Raw genomic sequence first — 12,522 nt, 5'->3', positions numbered from 1 at the left:
TGCAGGCAAGGGGGTTTACCACTGATGACCCATGATGGTGCCTGCACAGTCACTCTGGCGCATGCAGCATTCTGGTACCAGCAGTGCTTATGGCAGAGCAAAATCAGCACTGGATTCTAGGCTAGGGACACCCATCTGGTAGACGCATTCAAAGCAGGTGCTAGGCAATACCAGCATCCTAAGCAGCATCAACAAATTTTAATCATGGTATAATAAAAATGTTCACTCATAAGAAAAAGGAAAATGATTTCAAAAGTTGTGAAAGAAAAAGACCCATAGTTTAGGGTTGCATCTCTCTTTTATACTGTTGTGAATTTGATGGTTTGGACAGAAAAAGAGAAATGAAGCCAGAATTACTTCATATAACTATTTAATGATCAGCAGGCCAAGTTATCAAGCATATGTTTTGCTATGGAAATTACTGGTAAAAGTTCAAGAAGGCTAAATAAGATGGAGGAAGGGGGCAAGCTAAGTGTCTGTGAAAAGAAACAAGGAGAACTGCATTCTGAGTAAGCTGAGAGATTAAAAAGGGTCAGAGAGAGCGGGGAGCTGAGCTGCATTTAGGGCTCTCTAAGCTAAAAGAATCTGGAGATGCAGGGTGCTTCTCTCCAGAGGGCAATGTTATGGGGCAATGGATTTTGCTGCTGTTGGAATGTTAAGCTGTGCCTCCACCTATACTCTTTGAATACTGTGTCCAATTCTGAATGCCACATTTTAAGGAGGACATTGACAAACTACAACATATCCAGAGGAGGACAACCAGGATGGTTAGAGATCTGGAAACCAAGTTCAGTGAGGAATGTGTCAACGCACTGGATATGTTTAGCCCAGAGAACAGAAGGAGAAGCAGAGACACGATAGCACCCTACAAACATTCTGAAGGAATATCATGCGGAAGATGGAGTAGACTCGTTCTCTGTTATTCTAGAGGACAGAACTAGAACCAATGGGTGGGAGTGGCAGGAAAAGAGATTTTGACTACACATTAGGAGAAATGTTCTAATGGCATGAGCTGTTTGGCAGTGAAACAGATTGCCTCAGGAGGTGATGTGCTCTCCTTCGCTGGAGGTATGCAGAATAAAGGGGGGAAAGCACAGTGATTGGATGGCCTTCTGTCAGGGATGCTGCAGTTGTATCATACATTGAATAGAAGGTTTGACTAGATGACTTCCAAGACCCCTTCCAACTCTATGATTCTATGTTTGAATTTGTAAGTAATCTCAAATATTACAAAAACACCAACCAGGAGAGCGATCGGAAATCAAGCTCAGGTAAGCTCTGTGCTCCTGGAACTCCCATGGGGAATATGTAGCAAAACCGAAGCCGGCACCAGCCATCACCAAGCGCAAGTGCTCTGTGACTGTGATGCCCTTGTTGCTCAATGATTAGATTACTTCTTGATTGCTTAATGATTATATTACTTCTTGATTAGATTAGATTCATTGTAAAGTTGCCAGTTTATTAAAGAGAACAGATTTTCAGCCTTTGGACCACTTTCTGGTGGTCCTCAAGAATACAGAAACTGGCCACTCCTGCCCTATTTTCTAGCCCAAGGAACACAGCAGCGAACTGCAAAAAAATAAATAAATAAATAAATCCAACACTCCCTCTTATCCTACTATATCATCATTTAAAAATTGCAAGGACTTATGGGTGTTCTTCTTTCACAAACACAGAATTACTCTCATTACCCAGTAATAATACAAGAAAATTACCATCAGACTATGCAGTGCACTGCACAGGACATGTATGCAAATTGTAAGCAAGTTTTAGAAACAGTGAATTATAGCGATATATAGATATATATGTCTTTATAATCATAAAAATATAATTCTAGAGATAAATACATCTATAGAGAGAGATAAATGTATATATAGATGTTGCCTGAGATTAAAAGATCTATTCACATATAGGAAAGAAATGTATGTGCAGCTTGAGTTTCACTTGTTCTCCTCATAGCCATTTACATTAACACTGTTCTATTTAAAAAGTGGTGCTCCCAACGCAAATAGGAACTTTAAAATAATGGTTTTTGTCAGTGTAGTAACACAGGAAGAAATGGTTAAATTCCCTCTCCCTGCCTGCTGTGATCCTGATTATTATCATCCACCCCAGCAGCTGCTATTTATATTTTTTTAAATGTGTACAGTAAACGCAAATGTACTCTTGATGTCATATTTAGTTTGGTCTTTAGAATCCCTTTTACCTACCTACAACCTCTAATCTTACAAGGTGACTATTACTGATAATAATGTAAAGGAAACTTTAATATCAAGTGTGAATTCATTTTCTCTCCAAAGGCAACATCTGATAAAAATCTCTGTAAATTTTGTTGAAGTAAAAGGTCAATGGAAAGATAAATTTGAGTTCTAAGGAAAATGAGAACAGATGCTAGAGCAATCTGCAGCATTTGGCATTGATTTCTTTGTCAATTATAGTAGCAAAGTTCACATAATTTTAACATGATGTTGAAGTTCTAGGCATTGAAGAGATACCTGATAGAATTTGAAATGTGCATAGTCCATCACTGTTCCCACTGCAGTTCTAGTCTCATCCCCAACAGTAATTGGCATCAACATGTCTGCACCTCCTGCTATTAGAGTAGTAATCTGGGGAGACAGAGAAAGAAAAGAAATAAATGCAGAACCTCAGGAGTTTCGTGCGACTGCTCTTGTAAGTACTGCATACAACCCAAGTCAGAGCTGAGGTTTATGCTGACAACATTTAAGTCTTTCTGTACAACTAGGTGATATACAATGGTTGAACTCACCGGTCAACTAATTTTTTTTGGGGGGGCAGTAGAGCACAACTCAGTTTTTTTTTTCACTAACTCAAAAGAACACATCACCACATTAACCATATGAAAGCATTTGTGTTACAATTGTAACTACAGTGTTTTCTTCTTAACCAATCATCTGTTATCTTCTTTCTCTCTGTGCCTTATTGTACACACCCTCCTCCCTTTGTAACACTCTGAACCTCTGTCTGTTCCCTTCCTCTTTTTCTCTCTTCACTCAATAGCGCACTCTGGATCTCACACCCCATCACACATCATCTCTAAGTCTGTACCCTATCTCTTAGCTCTCATTTGGCTTTTCTTTTCTCTCTGCACCCCATATCTACAAGTCTCTGTGCCTTCAGCTCTCTTACCCCCTTTTTCTTGCTATTTCTCCACTCGTAGGTCTCTATATTTGAGAAACCAGGATCAGAACGTTTAACATTTCTCTTACCAAAGCAATCTTATTAACTAATGTCCTCTTGTGTTCATATGCAGGGTTAGCAACAGCACAGAGGGCACTTCCAATTGCTTGACTTAATGGGAGATTTGGGTCAGCTCCACCAGCCAGAAGCTCAGTCACTGCCTGAGTAAATGCAGCACAAAGAAAAATAATCAGAAACCGTCTCAATATGCACATTTTACAGCTCAACATGACCTTGAGTTTGTGTTAAATTAGAGTAGCAACTCACAGAATTTATAGTCTCACTCTTAAATCTCCCTGCACTGGTGGCAAGCATGACCAAGAGACAGGCAGGGCTAACTGGATGGATGAAGCAGCCCTGGCTGTCCAGCTGCCTCCCTCCCCTTGGTCTTGCCTTGGCAGCAAAATGTGAGGCTGTCACCACGAGGAAACAGCAAAGGGGTGCAGCAAAAGTAGCAGGTGAGCTTCAAGCACGTCAAGAGGATGGTGGACAAATGGATGACTAGAATGGGGAGGGATCCAGTGATAGGTTGAGCCTAAGAAGAAGAGAAGGACATTCTAGCAGCCTTCATCAAATATCTGAAGGGCTCTCATGCAGGAGATGGAGCAGACTTATTCCCTGTTGCTCCAGTTGGTGGAAACTGCAGGGGGAGCAGAATTCAGCTAAATATTAGGAGAAAGTTCCTAACAGTAAGAGACTGCGGAACAGACTGCCTCGGAAGGTCGTGGATTCTCCTTCACTGGAGGTGTTTAAGTACAGGCTGAATGGCCAACTGTTAAGATGCGATAGTTGCAAGATTCCTGCAATAAGCAGGGGGTTGGACAAGATGCCCTCTTAGGTACCTTCCAACACTATGATTCTATGAGGCAGCTGCCCCCAAATGGGGGCCCAAATGTGCCAGTCAGGGTTTTTCTCCCATTGCGAATAGCAGGCATGGGGGGGATTCTGACTGGGACCACAATGGGACCAAAGGATTAAATCTCTCCTCCCACCATGCCACAGTTCGACTCCAGCCCAGGGGCCCTTGTGCAAGCTATATGTTAAATAAATAAATCAGCCACACAAAGCCAAACCATGTGAATCAGGTCAAATGCAGTTCGGCCTTCAGTCACAGTTCATTGTCATTGTCCTCATTCCCCCACCCCAAATTCCATCAGGTTTTTAACAGTAATATTGAAATCTACATCAACATACTTGCAAAGCTATGAAATAGGGCAGGCTATAAAAGTAGTTTATAGTTTGTGCTTAGCAATATTTTCCTGGGTCAATGTCCAAGAGTCCAGTAAGATTCCAATAAAGGTTAGAGAAAGGACCCAGTTACATAATAATGTGCACATTTCTCCTTTTATGTGTTTCAGAGAAGATTTATTATAATTGTCCACTGCATGCACTAACGTCATTGCATGAATTGTTTGCAATCAGTTACTCTTTAAATAAGAGTTGTAATGATCAGTCTCACATTGCAGCAATGTTCTAGTCTTTTTTCAAAGAATATGGAGTGAAGAGAAGAATACCTACCTGATCATTTCCACTAGCTATAGCCAGCGAAAGAGGGGAATGGCCACTCCACAGGACATTTGGATTTGCACTGTGATCTAAAAGAAGACGAATAACTTTGCTTGCATTCTGAAAGAGGAAAATACAATTAACATGAAAAATAATGGACCAAGGTTTTTTTTGTTATTAAATTACATATTTAAAACAACATATGTTAAAGCAAAGACATGCATACATCTCTAATTGTGAAGTGAAAAATTGGATTGGACATTCACCAACATGCACACCAATAAAAAACTTCAGTTCAGTATGACATGACAGAAGTTAAGGATTTGATGCAGCAACATGAAGGCGTAGAATTAAGCCTCTGAATAAAGACATATTCCTAGAGCATTGTGGACATGGGGATTTCAATGCACACAAACAGATCTCCTCCATCTGCAAGACTCTTGTTCATGCACTTCTGTGAAGGAAGCACACAGAGGGTACTGGTTTAGGTGACTTGACCACACAGGGACAGTACTAACAGAAGCTGCAATCCAGAACTTTTTAATACCAAGTGCATGTTTTGGTGATCTTATATTACAACTGAAAAAGCCTTTGGCTTAATCTTAACCTTCACCCACCTTAGAAAAAGGAAACGTAAATTTGTGCAACTGCATTTGCAGATATTCTTTCCATTTTATCTTGCCTGTTCCTCCCCACAATAAATTTAGATGGTAAGCTCTGCATGTCACCCTATAATGCATGAATAGCATCTGGGGGGGAACACTTTACCAATGCCACCAGTGCTTCCATCAGTCACCCCTGCCACTAGAAAGAGCTGGGACCACAAAACAAGACTGTATGGCTGCCTAGGCATGAAGCTCCACTCCTAGGGCAAAAGACCCTGGTGTTGCCTGGCCCTGCTTGCTTCTGCATCAGGGCTGGGGGAATTTCCGCCTTTGGTGCAGGAGCAGTAACTAATAGACAAGAATTGGGGAAAAGAAGTTCTGTATTGTCATCATCCCCGATGCCTTCATCAGTCACAACTGCCCTTAAAAAAAATAAATCTTTCTATGTTTACTATGGCTTAGTTTCCTCTCATCATAGCTGCCTTGGAGACCTGTGGTCAGATAGAAGGCAGAATATAAATAAATAATAAATGAAGCTAGTAGAAAGACACACCGATTTCTGTAAAGTTTTTTTATTAAAAAAAATTAAGTAAAAATGGCACTTCAACCATTCATCTCTGGGGTTTTACGGAGTGGCAAGGGAAGGAAACAATTTTTACAGATTTTCAGGTATGGCCTGCTTATCTTTCCTACTTAAGCCTTGAACCCATCAACCTGACCAAACATAAAGAGCAAATATTTAGCTACATCAGGTATTGATGTGATCCAGGGGACACCAACTGTAGCATGTTTTGGAAACTAGCTAAAGCCTTTTTTTTTATTGATGGATAATGTTAAATAGGAGTGCTGAATCTTACTGTTCAGTAGCTGATGTTTCAGATACTTTTCTCTCTGTGGATATTGTACACTGTGTTTTAATATTAGTGTTTTGGTTCTTCCCCAGTGTTGACCACTTCGATATTTTTTTATTTAACATTAAGAAGTCTATACATTGTCTATATAAATATTCAAAATTGATGACAAATGTTATCAGGACACTGAATAAGACAATGGTTTTGAGCCAGAGAACCGTGGAACTAGTTCCACATGCTCAATGGGACTTTGTATGCTCTTGAACAGGTGCCCTCCATGCCACACAGCAAACCACTTTTGAAACTGAGAGGACTTTCAAAAAGATATTGCCTATGAGTGTGTCTGTCTTTCAAAGAAAGCTATATAGTAGCTTTCTCAATCCTGGCCAATACTGAAAGTTTTCATACAAATATCTCTTGGAAGATGAAAGGAGTGTTTTAATATCTAATTAATGTAATAGAAAAAGCAAGTCTTCTACACAACAGCCTTGCAGAAATGTTACATCAGATGAGTAGTGAGGAAAATAAAATGAAAATTGACTGCCTTCAAGTCGATCCCAACTTATGGTGACCCTATGAATAGGGTTTTCATGGTAAGCAGTATTCAGAGGTGGTTAACCATTACCTTCCTCTGAGGCTGAGAATAAGTGAACCCATAACTACTATTTGTAAATGGGGCAAAGTTGTGAATGGGACAGAGTTGATAAATGGCACAGAATGTTGCACAGACATTTGTAAAGAGGCTAGAAAGAAACAAAGAGACAATGGGAAGAGATTCATCTAACTGCAAAACTAAATAAGGCTATTTCAGTCAAAATTCTGCAGTTAATTCTAACCTGAAAGAAATGGTATGTTGCAAATATACATCTTTTGGTTGATGAAACAGACAGTATAAATCCAGTAAAGACTAGTTTTCTATTTTGAGCTTCATAGCTGAAAACCAATGCAAGAAAAAAATGGACTAACCTGCTATAAACAAAGACTTCCCATAATTACAGATTGTTAATTATGAATGAGAAGATGAGAGGAAAAGTTGGGTTATTGACTTTATTTGTGTAACTGATGGCAGCAATACAAAACTGCAAAGAAATCTATGTCAATGAAACAATCAGTTCCTGAAATGAGACAGTATATTGGGCACAACACATTGCAGCCGATTAAATAGAACTTTCCAGTTTTGTTAATCTACCGGACTCAATCATCAAATGTAACTAACAAATAAAAAACTTAATTGTTCAGTGAGAAATCTCAAATATGGTGCTGAACTATATTTTTAACATTTCCCATTTTACTACGACCACCTCCTAGTTGGCCTTAGGCCACAATCCATGGCCGCTTACCTGAAGTAAGTCCCAGTGAACTCACAAAGAGTATTACCTTGAACCAGTGTTTACTGTCTATTTTAATTCAGAGAAACAGTACTTCCCATCTTATCTCTTTTCAACCACCACCCTATTAAAGCTATCCAAGAGTAAATAAAAATAGCTGGGGGGGGGCAGGAATGGAGATTGGGAAGAAAAGCAAGAGACTTGAAGGGTGCCCTAGCTATTCATATTCATGCAGGTCTAAAAACTGGAGAAGAGATCTGGCAAAAGCTCTCTTTCCCAGTGTATAAGAGTTTCTGTACAGTGGGAGAACTGAAAAATGCTCCAGTAGTTTTCATCTTCTAATGTTGAAAATTCCATTAAAGCAAGCAGTAAGACCCAGGCTTTTTGTTATTTCAACAGATCCTAAACCATAAGCTTGGATATTGTTAAAGTAAAGGCAAGGGACACATTTAGAAATCATATTTATTTGCTATTCTCTTGGTGTCTGGAATACAAACATATAACTATTCCCTGACTGGGATGTCCTACTTTACAAAATTTGGTTGGTGACCAATGCGTTCCTATGACTTCTTTTAGAGAAGAACTGGGGGACCAGACGTTGAGGAACTACAACCCCCATCAGCCCAACAAGCATGGCCAATGGCCAGGGATAATGAGAGTTGTAGTTCATCTACATATGCAGAGCCAAAGGTACACCAAAACTGTTTTAGAAGGTACAACTAGATGTGATACAGAATTTCCCAAGTAAGGATCTCCTATAGTTTTCGAAAAGAAATCAATAACCACCACTAAGTGACAGGGGACGAATCAGATCAGGGCTTCAGTGTTGAATGGGAGCAGGTTCAATCCTTTTCCCCTGGCTGTTTCCCAGTTTAAATTGCATCCCCTGGCCAAGCTATGAGAGCTGGTATAGCATAGTGGGGAGGAGAGCCTGGCTGGGAGTCCAGGGTCTGTGAGTTCAAATCCCCGCTTGTGTCTCCTGGCTGTCAAGGGCCAGCTAAAGATCACCCCCACAGTGAGTGGCTCAGGGGTTACGTGGCCTGCCATCTGTGCAGCCGTGGGCAAGCTGCATAGTCCCAAGGAGGATAGTTGCCCCCCAGCTGGCAGTTGTGGACAAAGAAGGGGCTGGCTTGTGCAGCTGTGGCAAGCTGAGCAGGCCCTAGCCAGCTGGGGAGGACTAGCCTCAGAAGGAGGCAATGGTAAACTCCGTCTGAATACCACTTACCATGAAATCCCTATTCATATGGTAGCCATAAGTCGGGATCGACTTGAAGGCAGTCCATTTTTTCAGCCAAGCTATTTGCCCCATGGGGAAAACGTACAGGTCTCTTGTACAGTATCAGTGTGTTCTCCCTTGCAAGTTAAATAGCAATTTTAGGTATTTATTTAAATTAGGAAAATAGCACGGGTAGAAATGATTAGCCCCTCCCTCTGTCAATCCTATTTGCCACACACACAGAGATACACACAGGCTATTAAAATCCACAAGATCCATGATCATGGAACGTCCGTATTAAATCTAGTTTGACCCCGGTTCAGTTGCAGTCAGAGGCCTAGAGAGTGTTTTAAACACTAGATGCCTCCTTTACAGCAATAGGTTTGTCCTTACCCCCTGATCCAAGGCTGGTGTAGATGGCTTAGCCCTGCCACAGGTCTTATCACTGTATGGCAATAGAGAAGAATGGGCAGGCATCTGTAAGAGGGTATCTCTAAAGCTGCTACAGGCTTGGGGCCCAATGTTTCACATGCTATATAGGAACAGGAGAATCACAAGTGTCTCACAAATTTGCTGTACACACTTCTTGTGTAATGTGAAAACATAGCAAATTGTGTTTCCCCCCCTTCCTGAGAAAACTGCTTATATAAGCTATTCTTAGACTGCAGGCAGCCTCCCAGCTGAATGTACTGCTAGATTGGCTGTAAATGACATTCCATTTGTAGTTGGCTAGTCAACAATTTAACTAGCAATTTTTCATTTTAGCAGTGCTACTTCTTCCAAACTGTGAACTAAATGTTATTTTGTTCTTAATGTTGAACTTTTGCTTAAACCAGTTCTCAGGAATTCTTTCTGTCTTGAAAAGGGAAGCTGCCTTTTAATTTAATGACGTGCTAAGGACCTCTAGTGGTCAAAGTTTGACACTGCTCCAGTGTTGCTCTACTACTGGACTCGCTATAGCTCCGATTCAGGGCCAAAAGAACAATATCCTAGCCCTATGTTATGATAAGAAGTCTCTTTGCAGCACAATGAATAGCAACCTGATGTTTATCTTTGCAAGGACAGGCAAACTGGGGAGACATGCAATGGAGACAGGGAATAAGCAGCATTCAAAGAATCAAATCAAGTATTTTTTAAGAGCAAAAAAGTTCCTGCAATGATGCCACCATCACCCTTCTACTTGAAACATCAAAGCAAGCAGGCAAGTGGGCGACAGCAGGAAAATCTCCCATCCTCCGGCTTGCTCTGATGTTTAAAGGAGAAGGCAGGCAACTGCTTCAGAGCACTTTTTGCAAAGGGCTCTAAGACAGCTCCCACATTCCCATTGGACCTTCCCCCTTCTCCTTCAGGTGAGTGAGCAGGTGGCAGCAGGGTGAGGGGCAGGAGAAAGGAGCCTAACTGCCACTGCTGCAAGCACACTCAAAGAAGAAGTGCAGAGCTGTTTCAAAGTGCACTTTTGCAAAAGGCTTTAAGATCCCTTCATTAGCTGATGAACAGAGCTCAGGTTTTATTTATTTATTTATTTCAATTTCTATCCCGCCCTTCCTCCCAGGAGCCCAGGGCAGCAAACAAAAACACTAAAAACACTCTAAAACATAATAAAACAAAAGACTTTAACACATATTAAAACAAAATGTCTTAAGGTTTATTGAAAGAGGAAGGTCTTCAGCAGGCGCCGAAAAGATAACGGAGATGGTGCCTGTCTAATATTTAAGGGGAGGGGCTTCTAAATTGTTGGTGCCACAACACTAAAGGTCTCCTTATGTTTTGTGGAACTGATCTCCTGATAAGATGGTATCTGCAGGAGGCCCTCACCTGCACAGCGTAGTGATCGACTGGGTATATAAGAGACAAGATGATCTTTCAGGTATCCTGGTCCCAAGCTGTATAGGACTTTATATACCAAAACTAGCATCTTGAACTTAGCCCAGTAGCTAATAGGCAGCCAATACAATTCTTTCAGCAGTGGGATAACATGTTGGCGATACCTTACTGCAATGAGCAGTCATGCCACTGTATTTTGCACCAGCTGCAGCTTCTAAACTCAAGGGCAGCCCACCTAGAGTGCATTACAGTAATCTAACCTGGAAGTTACCCGTGCATGGTCAACAGTGGTCAGGCTATCCCAGTCTAGAAACAGCAGCAGCTATCTTTCCATCCGAAGCTGATAAAAGGCACTTCTAGCCACTGAGGTTACTTGGGCCTCTAGCGACAAAGATGGATCCAGCAGCACCCCCAGACTATGGACCTGCTCTTTCAGAGGGAGTACGATCCCATCCAAAGCAGGCAGCTGACCAATTATCCAAACTCAGGAGGCACAAACCCACAACACCTCCATCTTACTAGGATTCAGACTCAGTTTATTGGCCTCATCCAGTCCACCACCGAGTCCAGGCACCGGTCCAGGGCTTGCACGGTCTCTCCCGATTCAAGACGTTACAGAGAAATAAAGCTCAACATCATCAGCATACTGCTGACACCTTACCCCAAATCTCCTGATAACTGCTCCCAAAGGTTCGATATAGATGTTAAACAGTATTGGAAACAAGATAGTACCCTGCAGCACCCCACAGCACAACTGCCAGGGGACCGAAAGACAATCACCCATCGCTATTCTCTGAAAACGATATTGAAGATAAGATTGGAACTACTGTAAACGAGTGCCCCCGATACCCATCTCACCAAGACAGCTCAGAAGAATACCATGGTCAATGGTATCAAAAGCCACTGAGAGATCAAGAAAGTATAACGGTCGCACTCCCTGTCCTTCTCCCAATAAAGGTCACCCATCAGGGCAACCAAGGCCAATTCAGTCCCATAACCAGGTTTGAACCCAGATTGGAAGGGGTTAAGATAACGTGTTTCATCCAAGAGTACCTGCAATTGCTGCATTAAAAGGTAAAGGTGTCCCCGCACTTATAGTACGAGTCGTTTCCGACTCTTAGGGTGACGTCTTGCGACATTTACTAGGCAGACCGTATATATGGGGTGGAAGGCTGAGTGGACCTCAACCCCTTTTACTAGAGATTCAACTTCCTCCTTCCGTTGGAATCGAACTCCGGCCGTGAGCAGAGCTTCGGCTGCGTTACCGCCGCTTACCACTCTGTGCCATGGAGGGTTTGCTGCATTACAACCCTCTAAAATTCATCTTCCCTAGGGGCTATTTGCGACTGGGTGGTAGTTGTCACAAACCAGTGGGTCCAGGGTAGGCTTTTTCAAGAGCAGTTGGATCACCACCTCTTTCAGGGAGGCTGGGACCACTCCCTCCCACAAAGAAGCATTGACCACACCCTGGATTGATTCAGTCATACCGCCTTGGCAAGCTTTAATAAGCCAAGAAGGGCAAGGGTTGAGAGGACACATTACTGGTCACATCGTCACAAGCACCTTGTCCACGTCATCAGGCTGCATCAACTGAAACTGATCCCAAGAAACAGCAGGAGACGTTGCACTGGACACCTCACTGGGGATAACAGTACATGTGGAGGGGGCATCAAGGTTGCTACAGAGGCGAGCAACTTTACCCCAAAGTGCCTTGCAAACAATTCAGCGGGCCTCTGAAGGGTCTAAAACTCCATTTCCTGGAGTTGATGTCAATAGACCCCTGACAATACAAAAAAGCTCAACTGGACGGCTACTTGAGGATGCTATGGAGGCAGAGAAGTGGGCCTCCTTTGCTGCCATCACCGCCACACAGTAGGTATGGTTATGATGTTTTACTTGTGCCCGATCAGCCTCACAGCACATATTTCGCCACTTGTGCTCTAGCCATTGTCCAGCCTTTACATTGTCCTTAGTTCAGTGGTGTACTAAGC

General features: G+C 42.2%; 1 protein-coding gene across 1 annotated transcript in view; it reads right to left on the bottom strand.

Moving 5' to 3' along the window:
- ANKMY1 (ankyrin repeat and MYND domain containing 1) overlaps positions 1–12,522 on the bottom strand; it is a 48,048-nt gene that overhangs the window by 13,536 nt on the left and 21,990 nt on the right. The window contains exons 11-13 of the mRNA XM_061637719.1: positions 4,720–4,827; positions 3,231–3,362; positions 2,496–2,609 (exon numbers count right to left, since the gene is read on the bottom strand). Coding sequence (XP_061493703.1) covers positions 2,496–2,609; positions 3,231–3,362; positions 4,720–4,827 — 354 coding nt within the window. The remainder of the gene's footprint in view (positions 1–2,495; positions 2,610–3,230; positions 3,363–4,719; positions 4,828–12,522) is intronic.

This window comes from Rhineura floridana, chromosome 7, assembly GCF_030035675.1.
Source record: "Rhineura floridana isolate rRhiFlo1 chromosome 7, rRhiFlo1.hap2, whole genome shotgun sequence".
Taxonomy (NCBI): Eukaryota; Metazoa; Chordata; class Lepidosauria; order Squamata; family Rhineuridae; genus Rhineura; species Rhineura floridana.
Note: the sequence above shows the minus strand (reverse complement) of the source record. Positions and strands in the feature narration are given on the sequence as shown.